Below are 13,666 nucleotides of genomic sequence, written 5' to 3'. Positions count from 1 at the left end.
TTAGAGACTCTCAAAACAAACATGAATTATCTTCTAAAATATAATAGAAATCCACAAGTTTTTAAAATAACTAGATCTTTGCACTCCTAAATTTATTCCAAAAAGTCTATATAGCGAAGTAAAAAACTTCCAGAGAACCGTATGCAATATTGCTTAGACAGCAACTAAAATTCTATTACCTTTTGGAGAACATCTAAAGCTGTAAGAACAGCTTCCTGTAAACTTGTCAAAACTGCTTCAGTATAAGATGGAAGAATAAAAGGGGATGCATCTGAACTTATTGGGACTGAAACAGCACTGTGCAATATGACTCCCAACTTTTCCAAGTCATCCATGTTGAAACCAGTTTTTATGTGTTGGTAGAGAGCTGGAAATATCTGAATTAAAGCTGTAAGAAAAGGCTGGCTGGGAATAAAAGTCAGTTTATCAAAAGTAATAGGAGGCTTAGTGCTTTCAGATCCAATTCTATACCAGGTATTCCATGCAGCCCACCAGAGATTCAAATCTTCAAGCTCATCAGTAACTATGGGTGGTTCACAACTACTATATCTTCCAAGTCTTTCTCCAATGGAATCTGTTCTGACAAATGGCCTGCTCAGGCCAGGGCCTGATATGGACCCTAAAAGGACAGGCACAGGTACATTAACTGCAGGCGGTGTCTCAGGCTTATCTGAGTCTCTGACAGGGGACACAATCTGTAAAATTTCCTGGAAGCTTTTCAGCGCAGCCAAAGATACTTCATTGTTTTTGCTCAGTGCTGCTGACTGTATATGGTCAAGAAGAACATCCCATGCTCTTGAAAAGTCTCCTATATTAGGAAGAAAAACAAAATCACCATAAAAGTGATCTATTAAACACTTTACATTTTATTTGCTTTATTTTTCTGCTTAAATTCCTATGGAACTAGAAAAAATTTGCTTAAGTTCTAAGGTACTAACAATGTGAATTAAAATCATTACGACCTGAAAATCCAGGGAATTTTTTTTTTCAGGTAAAGGAAGAAAGGGCACCAAGAAAAAGGTAATGGGTATATCAAACAAAGTTTCGGCCTTAAATACAAAACTATAAATGTCAGTATACATATTTATACTATCTTCTAGTACTTCTGCCTAAGGAGAATAGAATACAAATTTAAGAAGGTGAAAACAAAAGCTTTTTAGCAACATCTTTGGTCCATCTACCTTTATTAACAATTAAGATGTTATCATTCTTAAAGCATACTGGAAAAGTTACAAGTTATAACAGTATGATACATGTTTTTACAGGTCTAACTGTTTAAAATAAACCATATGTCATACTCCATTAAATCTTAACTTTACACTTTAGTTTTCATATTTAAATAATTTATACTTGCAGAACTTCCTTAAACATTTTTTCCCCAGAACAGTTAGTGAGTTACCAGTAGAAAATGCACCATAAAGAACAGAGTGTCCTTTTATAATGAGTCTAAATTTATTTCTCTCACATGAAACTGAGTTTGGTGATCCATCGTCAGTAGAGCATGGGCTGAATGGTAGTTGCTGGGTTCCATGGATCAATTCAATCTCTTGCTCTACCCCATGACCAACTAAACACATTTATAATGAAGCTTTCTATGGTCAGGTACAGTTTGTTTCTATGAAGCCCAGCAAAAATGACCTTGTTCCTATAGCAATCTAGCCCAACGGCTTTGTTAATAGCCATTTTTATTCTAACAGTCACTTTATTACCTATACTTGCATTTAAATAATGTAAAAAATCAGAGAAACTGACATTTTCCAAAGGAGGATAACTAAGTAGGCTATGAAACATAAATAGTTGAAGTTTAAAGACTTCCATTTTGAAAACGCTATAAATGACTTGATTTTTTTAAGGTATAAACCCATATGCCTGAAGGAGTATTCAGTTAATAGGAAAGTTTGAAGTAGGTCTGGTATGAAACAATAAGCACTACTATGCCTACACAGGGCAAACTATAACACCTTCCCAGTTACATGCCTCTTCCTTTCCATATTCTTCTTTTATTAAAAATTGCGGTATAATTTACATACAATAAAAACACAGATTTGTTTCAGTAAACTGTTCCAAGTTTTGACAAATTACATTTAAAAACTATCAAAACAGCTAAACAAAAACACTTCTGCCTGCTGCCAACCCAATTTAAAAGTCAAATGAAACATTACATTTATCAATTAGAATGGTGACCTAATATCAGATTTAGAATATCCATACCATTGGGGCGGGGGGGAAAACCCTACAATTCCTCTATTAATATATTCTATGTCTAGGAAGAAGTCATCTTTCTAAAAGTCTACGTATAATTCACATTACACAAAATATGAACCTCATTCTAAAATAATAAAAACCAGTTTTTAGCTTTCAAGTTATAAAGAATTATTCATGACACAAATTGCCTTACGTCTTCATTTTAAAAAATTTAAATCTGTATCTATTAGTTCTTAGCTTTTAAAAAAAGTAACTGTGTAGTGCAGATGGGTGCTAGATTAACTGGGGGGGTTAATTAATGGATTGTATAAATGTCTAACTTTTTTAAATTTAAGAAATAAAAAACGATGTAAAAAAAGTAACTCATGGAGATATTAAAAATGATGCTTATTTTGTCAAACCTCAGCAAATATACAGTTAAAATCAAAACATTTCATTGTGTATATAAGTTTTACATGGAAACAAAATAATTAAGATTAAATATATATATTAAAATTGAGACCTAAAGTGTAAAATGGATCAAACACTATATATTCTTGAAAAAAAAAGGAAAAAAATGGAAAAAAATGCACATGAAGACCACACAGAAATGCCTAAGAGTAAATTAAATATGCATACGCTTTAACATAAACAGTAAAAAAAGCCAAACATAAAAAATAATATGTACAATATGCTTATAATTATGTATAAAAGTATTCATTTTTTTCTACTGCCATTATCACTACTACCAGAATTAAAGGTATTATGATCTACACTGGGGTTTCTTAATCTCACTCAGTACTATTGACATTTTGGGTTAGATAATTCTTTGTTGTGGGGGCTATCCTCAGCATTGTAAGATGTGTAGCAGCACCCCTTGCCTCTACTCCCCAGAAACCAGTAGCTCTTCTCTCTCCCTAGTTATGACAACCAAAGATGTCTAGACATTGCTAAATGTCCTGGAGGAAAGAGGGAGGGCAAAATTGGCCCTGAGAATCACTGACCTATACCAACAGCTTCTAACAGTCTAATAGTGTCCTGTCACCTTTCCTAACTGCCATTTCATTCCACACATACCATCCAAAGTGGTCTTTCTGAACTGCATATCTGATCATGTCACATCATGAATTAAAAACCTTTTAGTGTTTTTTCATTGCTCTTAAGATGAAGTCCTAACTTATGAACATGACCTCCAAAAATTTTCATGGTTTGACCTCTCTCTACCTCTACAACCTTACCCGGAATCACACTTTTCCTTGTTCTCTTCATTCCAGACCTTCAAACATGCTAGGATCCTATCCTCATCATCCTTCCTCAGTTTTCTCCTGCCTATAAGGCTCTTCACCTTTTATCTTATCCGTGCCTGATGAACTACTATATACCCTTCAGATCTCAGGTAAAATATCACTTTCTTAGGAAAGCCTAAGTCTGGACCTCACTGGCCTGGTTCACAATACACCATTCTTTTGTAGCATTTATAATTGTAGTAATTTTGCATTTTTTTTAAAGGTAAGGTCTTTTTTTTCCAATTATAGTTGACATTAAATATTATATTAGTTTCAGGTATACAGCATAATGGTTAGACATTTATATAACTTACAAAGTGATGCCTCTATTAAATCTAGTACCCAACTGGCACCATAGTTATTATAATATTATGGACTATATTCCCTATGTAGTACTTTACATCCCCATGACTATTCTGTAACTGCCAATCTGTACTTCTTAATCCCTTCACCTTTTTCACCCAGCCTTGTAATACCCCTCCAATCTATCAACCATCAATTCATTCTCTGTGAGTCTGTTTCTGTTTTGTTCATTTATTTTGTATTTTAGATTCCACATATAAGTAAAATCATATGGTATTTGTCTTTATCTGACTTACTTCACTTAGCATAATACCCTCTAGGTCCATCCATGTTGTCACAAATGGTAAAATTTCATTCTTTTTTATGGCTGAGTAATATTCCATTGTATATATGTACCATCTCTTTATCCAACCGTCTACTGATGGACACTTAGGTCACTTCCATATCTCAGCTATTGTAAATAATGCTACAATAAACAGAGGAATGTATAAAGCTTTTCAAATTAGTGTTTTGGATTTCTTCTGATAAATAACCAGAAGTGGAATTGCTGGTCATATGATAGTTCTATTTTCCTTTGAGGAACCTCCGTATTGTTTTCCACAGCGATTGCAACAATTTGCAGTCCCAAAAGTAGTGCAAGAGGGTTCCCTTTTCTCCACATCCTCACCAACACTTGTTGATTTATTGATGATAGCCATTCTGACAGGTGTAAGGTGATATCTCATTGTCGTATTAATTTTCATTTCTCTGAAGTTAAAGACATTGAGCATCTTTCTGTATATCTATTGGCCATCTGTATGTCGTCTCTGAAGAAATGTCTATGCAGTTTTGCTTTTTTAATGTAATTATACTTCCTCCTTCATGCCCATGACAGAAAGAACAGTGTGTATTTTGCTCATCATTGTATCACCTACAGGCGAGTCCACAAATGGTACATAATACGTATTTTCTTAATGAAATGAATGAAAACATGCATGCTCATGCACACACCACACATAAACACAAAGACTTGCAGTTAAGATCGATTATTCTTGTAAAGTAGTATTTATATGAATTTTAAAAGAATCTTCTGTATTTTCCAAATTTCCTTTAACATAAATCATTATGTCACCACAAAAATGTATATATACCTAAAGGTTGCAGTAAATATCTTCTAGTGTTGAAGATTCTTGCTACTCCAGCCAATGTTAAAACCCATGTCTCAGCCCACTGCTTCTCTGCTGTGTCTCTTGAATGATGAATGAGAATATTGCCACCTCCAGACTCAATCTTTTCTTTGTCTGCAGTGGTAGAAGACTGTCGAACTCGGTCCAATAGATGAAAGAGAACCTGAATATTTATTAAAATACGTACAAAAGTATTGATAACATAGCTTATGTAACCACACAGAAAACTAGGAATTGTTATAAAAATTATACCTGACAATCTGATCAGTCCTGGATATTAGAAGAAATTGAACAATAGAGGTATTATATTCTTAAGTTCACCCTTAAGGTCATGAAATATGAATAATTTAAATAAATTAGACAGAATACTGTCTAAGACTTGTTGAGTTGAAGTGTCAGTGGAGCATTTATAGGGTAATGTACAAGAAAGAAACAAAGCTAAAAAGAGGAGTCTAGGCAAAAAATATAATTATGGGCGACATCTAGACAGGATATAACTGAAGCTTCAAGATCAGATGAGTGCTTGGAAAAATCAAGCAGAAAGTGGTTAGGAATTGGAGAATGTTTAAAGGGTAGATTCAGGGGAAGAAATAGGGACAAAAAATAAAAATTGAATATAGAAGCAGAAGCATGCTGTAAACAAACCAAGGAAAGAGAAATTTCAAGGAGAAATTAATCAACAATATTAAATTCTACACACACACAAAAAATGAGTAGGATAAGGATTGAGCATTGGGCAAAATACTTGGCAATTAGAAGACCACCTGTAGCCTATGAACAATTCCCGTGGTTCTCAAAATATGGTCTTGGAATCTACAGCAGTAGCCTCACCCAGGAGTTTCATAGACATCCAAATTCTCAGGCCCAGTGACAGGGGAAAAAAGAATCAGAAACTCTGGAGGATAGGGGTGGTGGCTCAGCAATCTGTGCTTTAACAAGTCCTCTAGGTAATTCTGTTACTAAGTTTTAAAAAGCTCTGAAGTAGAATAATCTGAAAATCAAATTACAAGGGATAATGGGAGTGAATGGGGAGGTAAAGAAGAAAAAAAAATCACTGAGAATTAGGAAGCATGATTAACAATGAAGCTGTATGAAAGGAAAACAGGTATCAGAGAAAATACCAGTTCGTTTCTTAAAACAGTAATGGAGACTTAGGCATGTTTGTGATCTGAGGAGCTAGGAGAGTTGAAACACAAGACACAGGAGGGAGCAAAGCTTTTAATTATTTTTATTAGGGAACATAAATTATTAAATTTTTAAGAAGATACTTTGGGGCCTTTTTATTAAACTGAAAGCATTGTTAAATACAATTTAGGTTTACTACGTTGCCTATTGTCAAAATTACTGATCTCAAAATTCACAAAAGCAGTGAAAGGATTATAAATGGAATTTTATTAAAATGGAACAGATAGAAAAAAGCCTTTGCAAAGAAGAGATGTTCAGTAATAAGCTGTTGCCTTTGTTAAGAAAGTTTTTAAAAAAGGATAAAGAAAAATTGAAAAATAAAATTGCATATTTAATGAATGAACATGCAGAATTTACCAACTGAAGATTACTTTTGTTTGGTGATTCTGCAAGTAAAATTCACAATTGTTGATATTCTTTTATTTATAAATTCTCATTTGGTTATATATATATTTGAATTATGTGTAGCAGTTTATTAACTCCTAGTTTTACCACTTGGGAAAATGGTAAAAAGAGAAGAGCAAAGGCAGAAATCAGAGACAGACATAAGAGATGAGCTTTAAATATTTAACATATTCTGTGCATGGTGCAATTTAAAATATGACAAAGCTAATGTTTTCTGTTTTGTCAAATGCACAAATGCATAGAAATTCTTTAAAAACAAACAGGAATAAGTTTAATTGAAAAAGTATATAAGTATGTTCCAATTAAAAGCTAATAAGTCAAGCTATTTTACAATACCTTCCAAATAACAGTGTGCCATGTTGAATGCTGTAATAAAGTTCCATGTGCACCAATTGTTGAAAACAGAGTTTGCCCTGCACTCTTCCTGACAGCAGGTCGGGGGTCCACACACAGTTCTCCTAATTTTGCATAAAGACACAACCACAAGCAATCAAACGGTGGTGCAGGGTGGAACGGCCGATGTAAAATGACTCCTTTCTCTTCTGCCTGCTTTTGCTGTGCTGCCTCTTCTTTATTTAATTCTTTTTCAATAGTTTCTCCTCTTTGGAAAAAATAATCTGAAATATTCCACTAAAAAGCAAAGTAGAAAAATGTCACTTTATTTATAGATTTTATTTTAAACACATAAATATAAATATGCAACTCAGAATAAAACTTTTAAAAATCCCTTTCATAGTAGAAGGGATTTAACGAAAACACCTCTTCCTGTCAAATGTCTCTAGCTGGTTTCTGGAGAATATGGGGGAGCAATTTTGTGCTAACATTAATATTTTTAAACATTTTTATTATGAAAAATTTCAAAAACACGCAGAAAAACTGGGAGAATATATCAATATGTTGATACACCTACCACCTAGATATAACAATTGTTAATATCTTTTATTTACTTTATGCCTATATTTTATAATTAAGACTTTAAAAAACACAACCCTAATACCATTATCACCATAAGTAAATTAACAATTGCTTAGTATTATTAAATAACATTTTGTAATTTCATACAAGAATGATTACTATCTCCAAAGACATCTTATGACTTCATTCTTAACCATAGTAAAGTATGTAAATTAATGAGAATTATGTCAATGGCAGAGAGTACAGAGTCCAATACCTGTGAACATAAATATAAAAGAGGTGACAGCTAGCAAAAATTTAATCAACACTGAAAATTTAATCAAACACTCTTCAAGAGCAATTATATACACAACATATCTAAGTTTTTTCCCATGATCACATTTTTAATGGTAAAATATTAAGTTATCTAGCTTGTGAGGAATATTTAAGTTTGACTTTTAAAACTTCTGAGTTAACATGGACAATGGACTAGTGGTTACCAGAGGGTAGGGGGGAAGAGGAAGAAGGAGGTATACAGGGGGAAAACAATTTAAATCATTTCTTCAATTAAAAAATTAAAAAATAAATAAAATATACAATTAAAAAATACAAAAAAATAAATAAAACTTCTGAGTTATAATACACATTTAAAAGAGTCTATATAATTGCCTTTAAATAAATTTATATTGGGAACAGCTTACTATATATGTTTATTCCTTATAATATATATCAATACTTTAACTTAGATTTCATTACTCCTATATTCAAAATAAATAAATGAGGCTCAAGAGGTCAATAATTTAGCAATTAACAAGAAGCAGACAGAATTAAAACACATGTTATCTGTTTCCAGTCTAGGCTCTTCCACTATCGCATGCTGTCTTCTTATAGCTAACAAAGCAGTGTTGACAAACTACTTTTACTGAAGCTTTATTTACTAAATAAGTAGTATATGAATATATTGCTACCAAAATAATATTGAAAGTCAATTAACCTTCACACTACAGTCAATTAACTATTTCTCTTGTATGTACTATTATTTGTTTACTAAATCCACCCAAGACAAATCTTGTAAAAGCCAAATTTCAGCTCAATGTCAAAATTATTCCAAATAGTTTGCTATTCATGAATTATTTCTTAAATGATGTCATTTAACACTTTATGCAAGGTATGTTTGGTACTTCAGAGTCATTTAAACCACTCCTGCAAAGCCAAAAGCATATTTGCTTAGCATTTACTCTCAACTGCAAACAGTGATTTCTAGATTATAAGAAAGGCAATGATACTTACCAGTAAACCTATTGAAGTTAAACTAATATTAAGTTCTTGGTTATGAAGTCCAAAGCTACCTGCAACATCTACAACTATCTGTAGGCAAGTGCAAGGCATTGTTGGTAGAAAATCTGTCACAACCAACTGAAGACACTGGAATGCAGTTCGTATCAAGGATTCGCTGAAAAAAAAAGAAAAGAAACTTATACTAATGCATTTATAAGAAATACAAGAGAAAATACATACCTTACAGTAATTTGAACCACACAAAATTTTATTTAAAAATTGAATGAGAAAATCTTTCCTAATATAGATCATACAGTACTTCACATTTATGTAGATTTTTAAGATATGCTTACTTAAAATAATCAACAAATAAAAAACCTCAAAGGTATAAGAAATAAAAATAGACTAGAAAAAAGAAAGGAAAACATGTATTAATGCCATATTATTTTTATTTGTATTTTGCTTCAACTAGCCCAACAAAACTTCAGACATTGAATGAGAAAGGAAATTGGCTAAAGCTACTTTCTCACCACTATATCCCCAATATGTAGCATGATGCCTAGCACAGATGAATACACACAATTTACTCACTGAAGGAAAATCAGTTCCTTATTCTTTTATATCTATACTATACCCTACTTTAAAATTCTACATCTAGTCTGTAAAAGAAAAGAGTAATTTTGAATTTAAAATAAAGAGAATAAGTATTAGGTTTTGGAGAGAAATTCTGGTGGTGAAAAATAATAATGAAAATGAATTGTAACAGTGAACACATTGAGTGTTTACTATGTCAGGCACTTTCTAAGAGTTTTACATGTATTAATCAATTTCAACCTTATAACAACATCCTATTTTCATAACTGCATTGTAGGTTGGCAAAAGAAACTTCAACTTTTTAAGCTTTGGCTGATCTCTTTCCACTTTAATCATCTCAACATTTTGTAGGATTTAAGGAAATTTATTACTACAAATAAATAAGAAAAATTACACTTCCATAACAGTCTCAAGCATCTCAATCATGTAAAACTCTTAATTAGTAATCAAAACAAGATATTATAAATCTTACTGCAGAATAACAGTCATATATAACCAAACGTCTGCTAACTCCATTGTGATATCCTACCTTAAACAAATCCATACATTTTCTCCAAATGTACTCTTCTTTCTGTATTCTCTATTTAGTTAATGATACCATCACCCACTAAAGCTGTCTAAGTCAGAGATCTGGGAATTATTCCTGATTCTATTTCCTATTTCTCCCTCTTTTCCTATAGCCAATCTGTTAAGTAGCTCATATCCATCTCCTCCTATTTCTAGAGAGCACTGCATGCAGGCTTTCCCATACGGCCCTCTCCATGCTGCTTGACACAGTGATATATGTCAAATACGTATCAGATCACATCACTCTTCTGATTAAAATACTAAAATGCCTCCTAAATGTTTTGAGGATAAGTCCAAATACTTTATAAAAGCATATAAGGTCCTTCATTATTTTGGTTCTGTCTCTCACCAAGTACATAGGCCCCACTCACTGGAGTTCTATTCTTTTGTGGCATAACAAACTCCTCTCTTAACCAGGATCCTACTTATAGGGCATGTTCCTTTTCCATAAAATTCTACTTTTAGAGCAGGAGCTATTTATCTATGTAATTGATATAACTAGCAAGCATAGTATTTGGAATTTACTAGGCACAGAATAAATATTTAATAAATGAACAAATAAATGAAAAAAGTTACTTAAAAGTAATTTCTTAGACTTCCTAATATATGAAGAGAGGTCAAGCCCTAAATGTTAACTCGCATTTTACCAAATATTTAACAAAAGAAAATCCAATCTTTGGTGTGTTACAAAGTTTGTTAGATTGGTACATTTATCTTATTATAAAGAAGAACTTTGTATTCTTATATAAATGTCAAATAAATAGCAATTTTTCCCATACTTCCAAAACAAAAAAGGTGAGCCAAATTCTCTGTAGCCAACTGGGGGGTAGGATTAAAAAAACTATTCTAGATCTTAAACTTAAGCAGAAGGGACATACACAAAAAATTACCACTATTACAAGATTTTAGGATGGATTCCCTTTTTCTATCACATTTTGGATGTTAAACACTTACCCTTGATCATTTCTGATTGCTCCCATGACTCCAAGCACTAAAGGCCATCCAGGCCCAAGACTGTCACCCTGACTCTGAAGAATCTGCAACACACATTCTAATTGCTTGAGTCGGATATCAGGATGGTTAATACTGGACATCTCCTTTAATGGGTTCAGTAAAAGCAACTGCAGCCTCTGAAAAGGAGGCAAGAAACTAATTAGGAAAAGAAGCCCAAAAAGACAGGAAGGCTCTACTGTTGCTTTTTAAGTTTAAATTCACCTCCACTCAGACTATAATGGTAAACAGAAATTTTTCTAATAAAATAAACATTAACCATAATTTTTCTAACAGTAATAGAGGTTTATTTTATCATGTATGTCTTTTTAAAAAATATATATAAAAATCAATCTTTAAGATGTTAGATTTAAAGATAAATGGGGAGTGAACTTATGTTAAAAGATATTAATTATAGACCCACATAGAAATGAATCTCACTAAAGGAAATATATCTATATAACATCTAGCTCTACTTGGAGGAAAACAATTTCCAATTTCTAAAATTACCTTTCATTTACTCTATTAATGTACACCACATGTATTTAAATTTAAAATTCTCAATACTCCTAAAAAATGAAAAAGTATGGTAAACAAAGATGACATATAACCACAAAATCTGCTGGAGGGTAAAAAAAATGCACTCCATTCTATTCCTTTCAGCATCTGAAAACACGCGCTTCATTTTTAACTTTCTTCTCTCCAAAGATTCATTTAGTTCACTGACTGAACAAACATTTACCAAACCCTCACTATGTGTCCACTAAGTATTAAGTGGACATTGAGGATACACATAAACAAGGGTTTTCTTTTCAAAAAACTTAAATTATAGTAAAAAAAAATGAAATCACTAAAATGAAAGCTCTATAAAAACATAGATCTTTTCTGTCTTGTTCATCACTCTACTCCAAAAGCTAAAATACTGCCTGGCACATAGTATTTATTCAATAATTGTCTGATGTGTAAATTTGTAGAGCTCAACTACAATACAGTAAGATAATGAGGGCAATGAGAATGGTTATTAAATGCCTCATTCTTACTCAATCTTCAAACAAAATTTTGGTAGACTTTTAAAAAACAGTATTAGATCTATGTGAATGATTAGGTCAGTGAGGACAAAGAACTCATGACAAAAAGAAATTCTGAAAGTATAAAATAACTCTTAAAATTACTTAAAAATAAAAATCTATTTTACTATACCTGTCTCTTCTGCCATTTGTTTTCTCCCCATGTAAGGGTAATGAGAAAAAAAATCAGAGACAGGTAAGGATCAAAGGAAATGGGGCTAATAAAGTAGAGACCCAAAATGAAGCCTGAGCACTGAAACTTCTAGGCAGGAGACCAATTCTAAGCAGTTTATTAACTTAGATCAATGTCATACATAACAAAGTTTTTACAATTTTAAGTAAAGATAATCCTAAAAAATCTATGCATATCAACCTTCTGTAAGAAATCTGTGGCCTACATATAACAGAATACTAAGCAACAAAACCCACTTTTAGAATATCATCCATTTGATAAATTAAGAAAATTACATATGGGAGATGATTTTACATTAAATATTAAAAAAAGATTTTTTTTTTAACCTGGTTTTGCGAAAGTGGAGGATCATGGTTAAATGTTAATCCAGCTTTAATAAGTGAAGTTAAAGCTTCTGCTCCCCATTCTCTCATTCGAGAATTTGGATGCTGGCAAACCTGAAGGTACATATGTTGAACAAAAATTAAATATATAATTTATATACTTAAGCTCACACATCAATTTAAGAAAAATGAAAACATTACATTTTCTATTCTTTCATGTTTAAAAATTTATATCAAATGTTCATCAATAAAAGCTGAAGGAATATTATATCCAAAATGTAAGTAAGCTTACCTTCTGAATAAGGGGCAAGAGGAAGCAATAGAGAGACAGAAGATAAAAGATGAAACTAAACAAGTCACAGAAAACAAAAGATTTCATAAAACTGATGTCATCAGAGTAAACAAAAGAAACAAATATTAAGATTCCTAATTAGAACTACCCTCGTAATTGAATAATGTGCTACAATTAAAAAAAATGTACTTTTTGCCATTTGATGAGAATGTCCATAATAAAGACATCTGTACATATCCTTTAATAGCTCATAAAAGTAATCCCAATAAAATGGAAAAAAGAAAGAAAAGGACAGCTCATTTGTTTTTCTTATTAAGAATAATACTTTTCTAGGGGAGGAAAAAGATAAAGGTGAATAAGACATTCAAATTTCAAGTTATAAAATAAATAAGTCATATAATATACAAAAAAAGAGAACATTTTTCTCAGGTTACTAAAATAATATAAAATGATCATGGCAACTTAAATATAAACTGCACATAAACATAAATGTGTATCCTATAGAAGCAACTATTATTAAGAAGCAGCTAATTAGTAAGAATCACCTAAATTTAAATACAAGAGAATACAAATCCAGATAAAATTCCCTGGTACTAACTATAATCAGTAATACCAAAACAGATTTTTCCCTTTATTGAAGACCTACCTCATAATTATAGGAAAAGCTAAAGGAGCAGTATTTACTACTAACTTAGCCCCAATTACCTTGAAGTTTCAGAACTAGATGAAACTGAGGTGATCAAAAGATAGTATTATAAAAGCAAAGGGTCCCAGGCTAGCAGTTGAAGTAGACTTCAGAGATTTCATTGAGATGTTATCCATTTTCAGCCAAAAAGAAAAAAAAAAGCAACCTATTCCTTCATCAAAGCAATTACTATAAAACTTTAGTCCCTGATAAATCATATAGATATAAATACAGGAAAAAGAAGAAGTTAATCC

The 13,666-nt window shown here is 31.8% G+C and overlaps 1 protein-coding gene across 6 annotated transcripts in view; it reads right to left on the bottom strand.

The window, feature by feature from the left end:
• Positions 1-13,666, bottom strand: part of MON2 (MON2 homolog, regulator of endosome-to-Golgi trafficking) — a 107,705-nt gene that overhangs the window by 33,000 nt on the left and 61,039 nt on the right. For all 6 annotated transcript variants that reach the window (XM_011383841.2, XM_011383842.2, XM_011383843.2 and 3 more), the window contains 6 exons: positions 12,439-12,549; positions 10,817-10,992; positions 8,714-8,876; positions 6,866-7,159; positions 4,904-5,102; positions 180-808 (listed from right to left, as the gene is read on the bottom strand). In XM_011383841.2, the coding sequence (XP_011382143.1) occupies positions 180-808; positions 4,904-5,102; positions 6,866-7,159; positions 8,714-8,876; positions 10,817-10,992; positions 12,439-12,549 (1,572 nt within the window). The remainder of the gene's footprint in view (positions 1-179; positions 809-4,903; positions 5,103-6,865; positions 7,160-8,713; positions 8,877-10,816; positions 10,993-12,438; positions 12,550-13,666) is intronic.

This window comes from Pteropus vampyrus, unplaced genomic scaffold, assembly GCF_000151845.1.
Source record: "Pteropus vampyrus isolate Shadow unplaced genomic scaffold, Pvam_2.0 Scaffold545, whole genome shotgun sequence".
NCBI lineage: Eukaryota > Metazoa > Chordata > Mammalia > Chiroptera > Pteropodidae > Pteropus > Pteropus vampyrus.
Note: the sequence above shows the minus strand (reverse complement) of the source record. Positions and strands in the feature narration are given on the sequence as shown.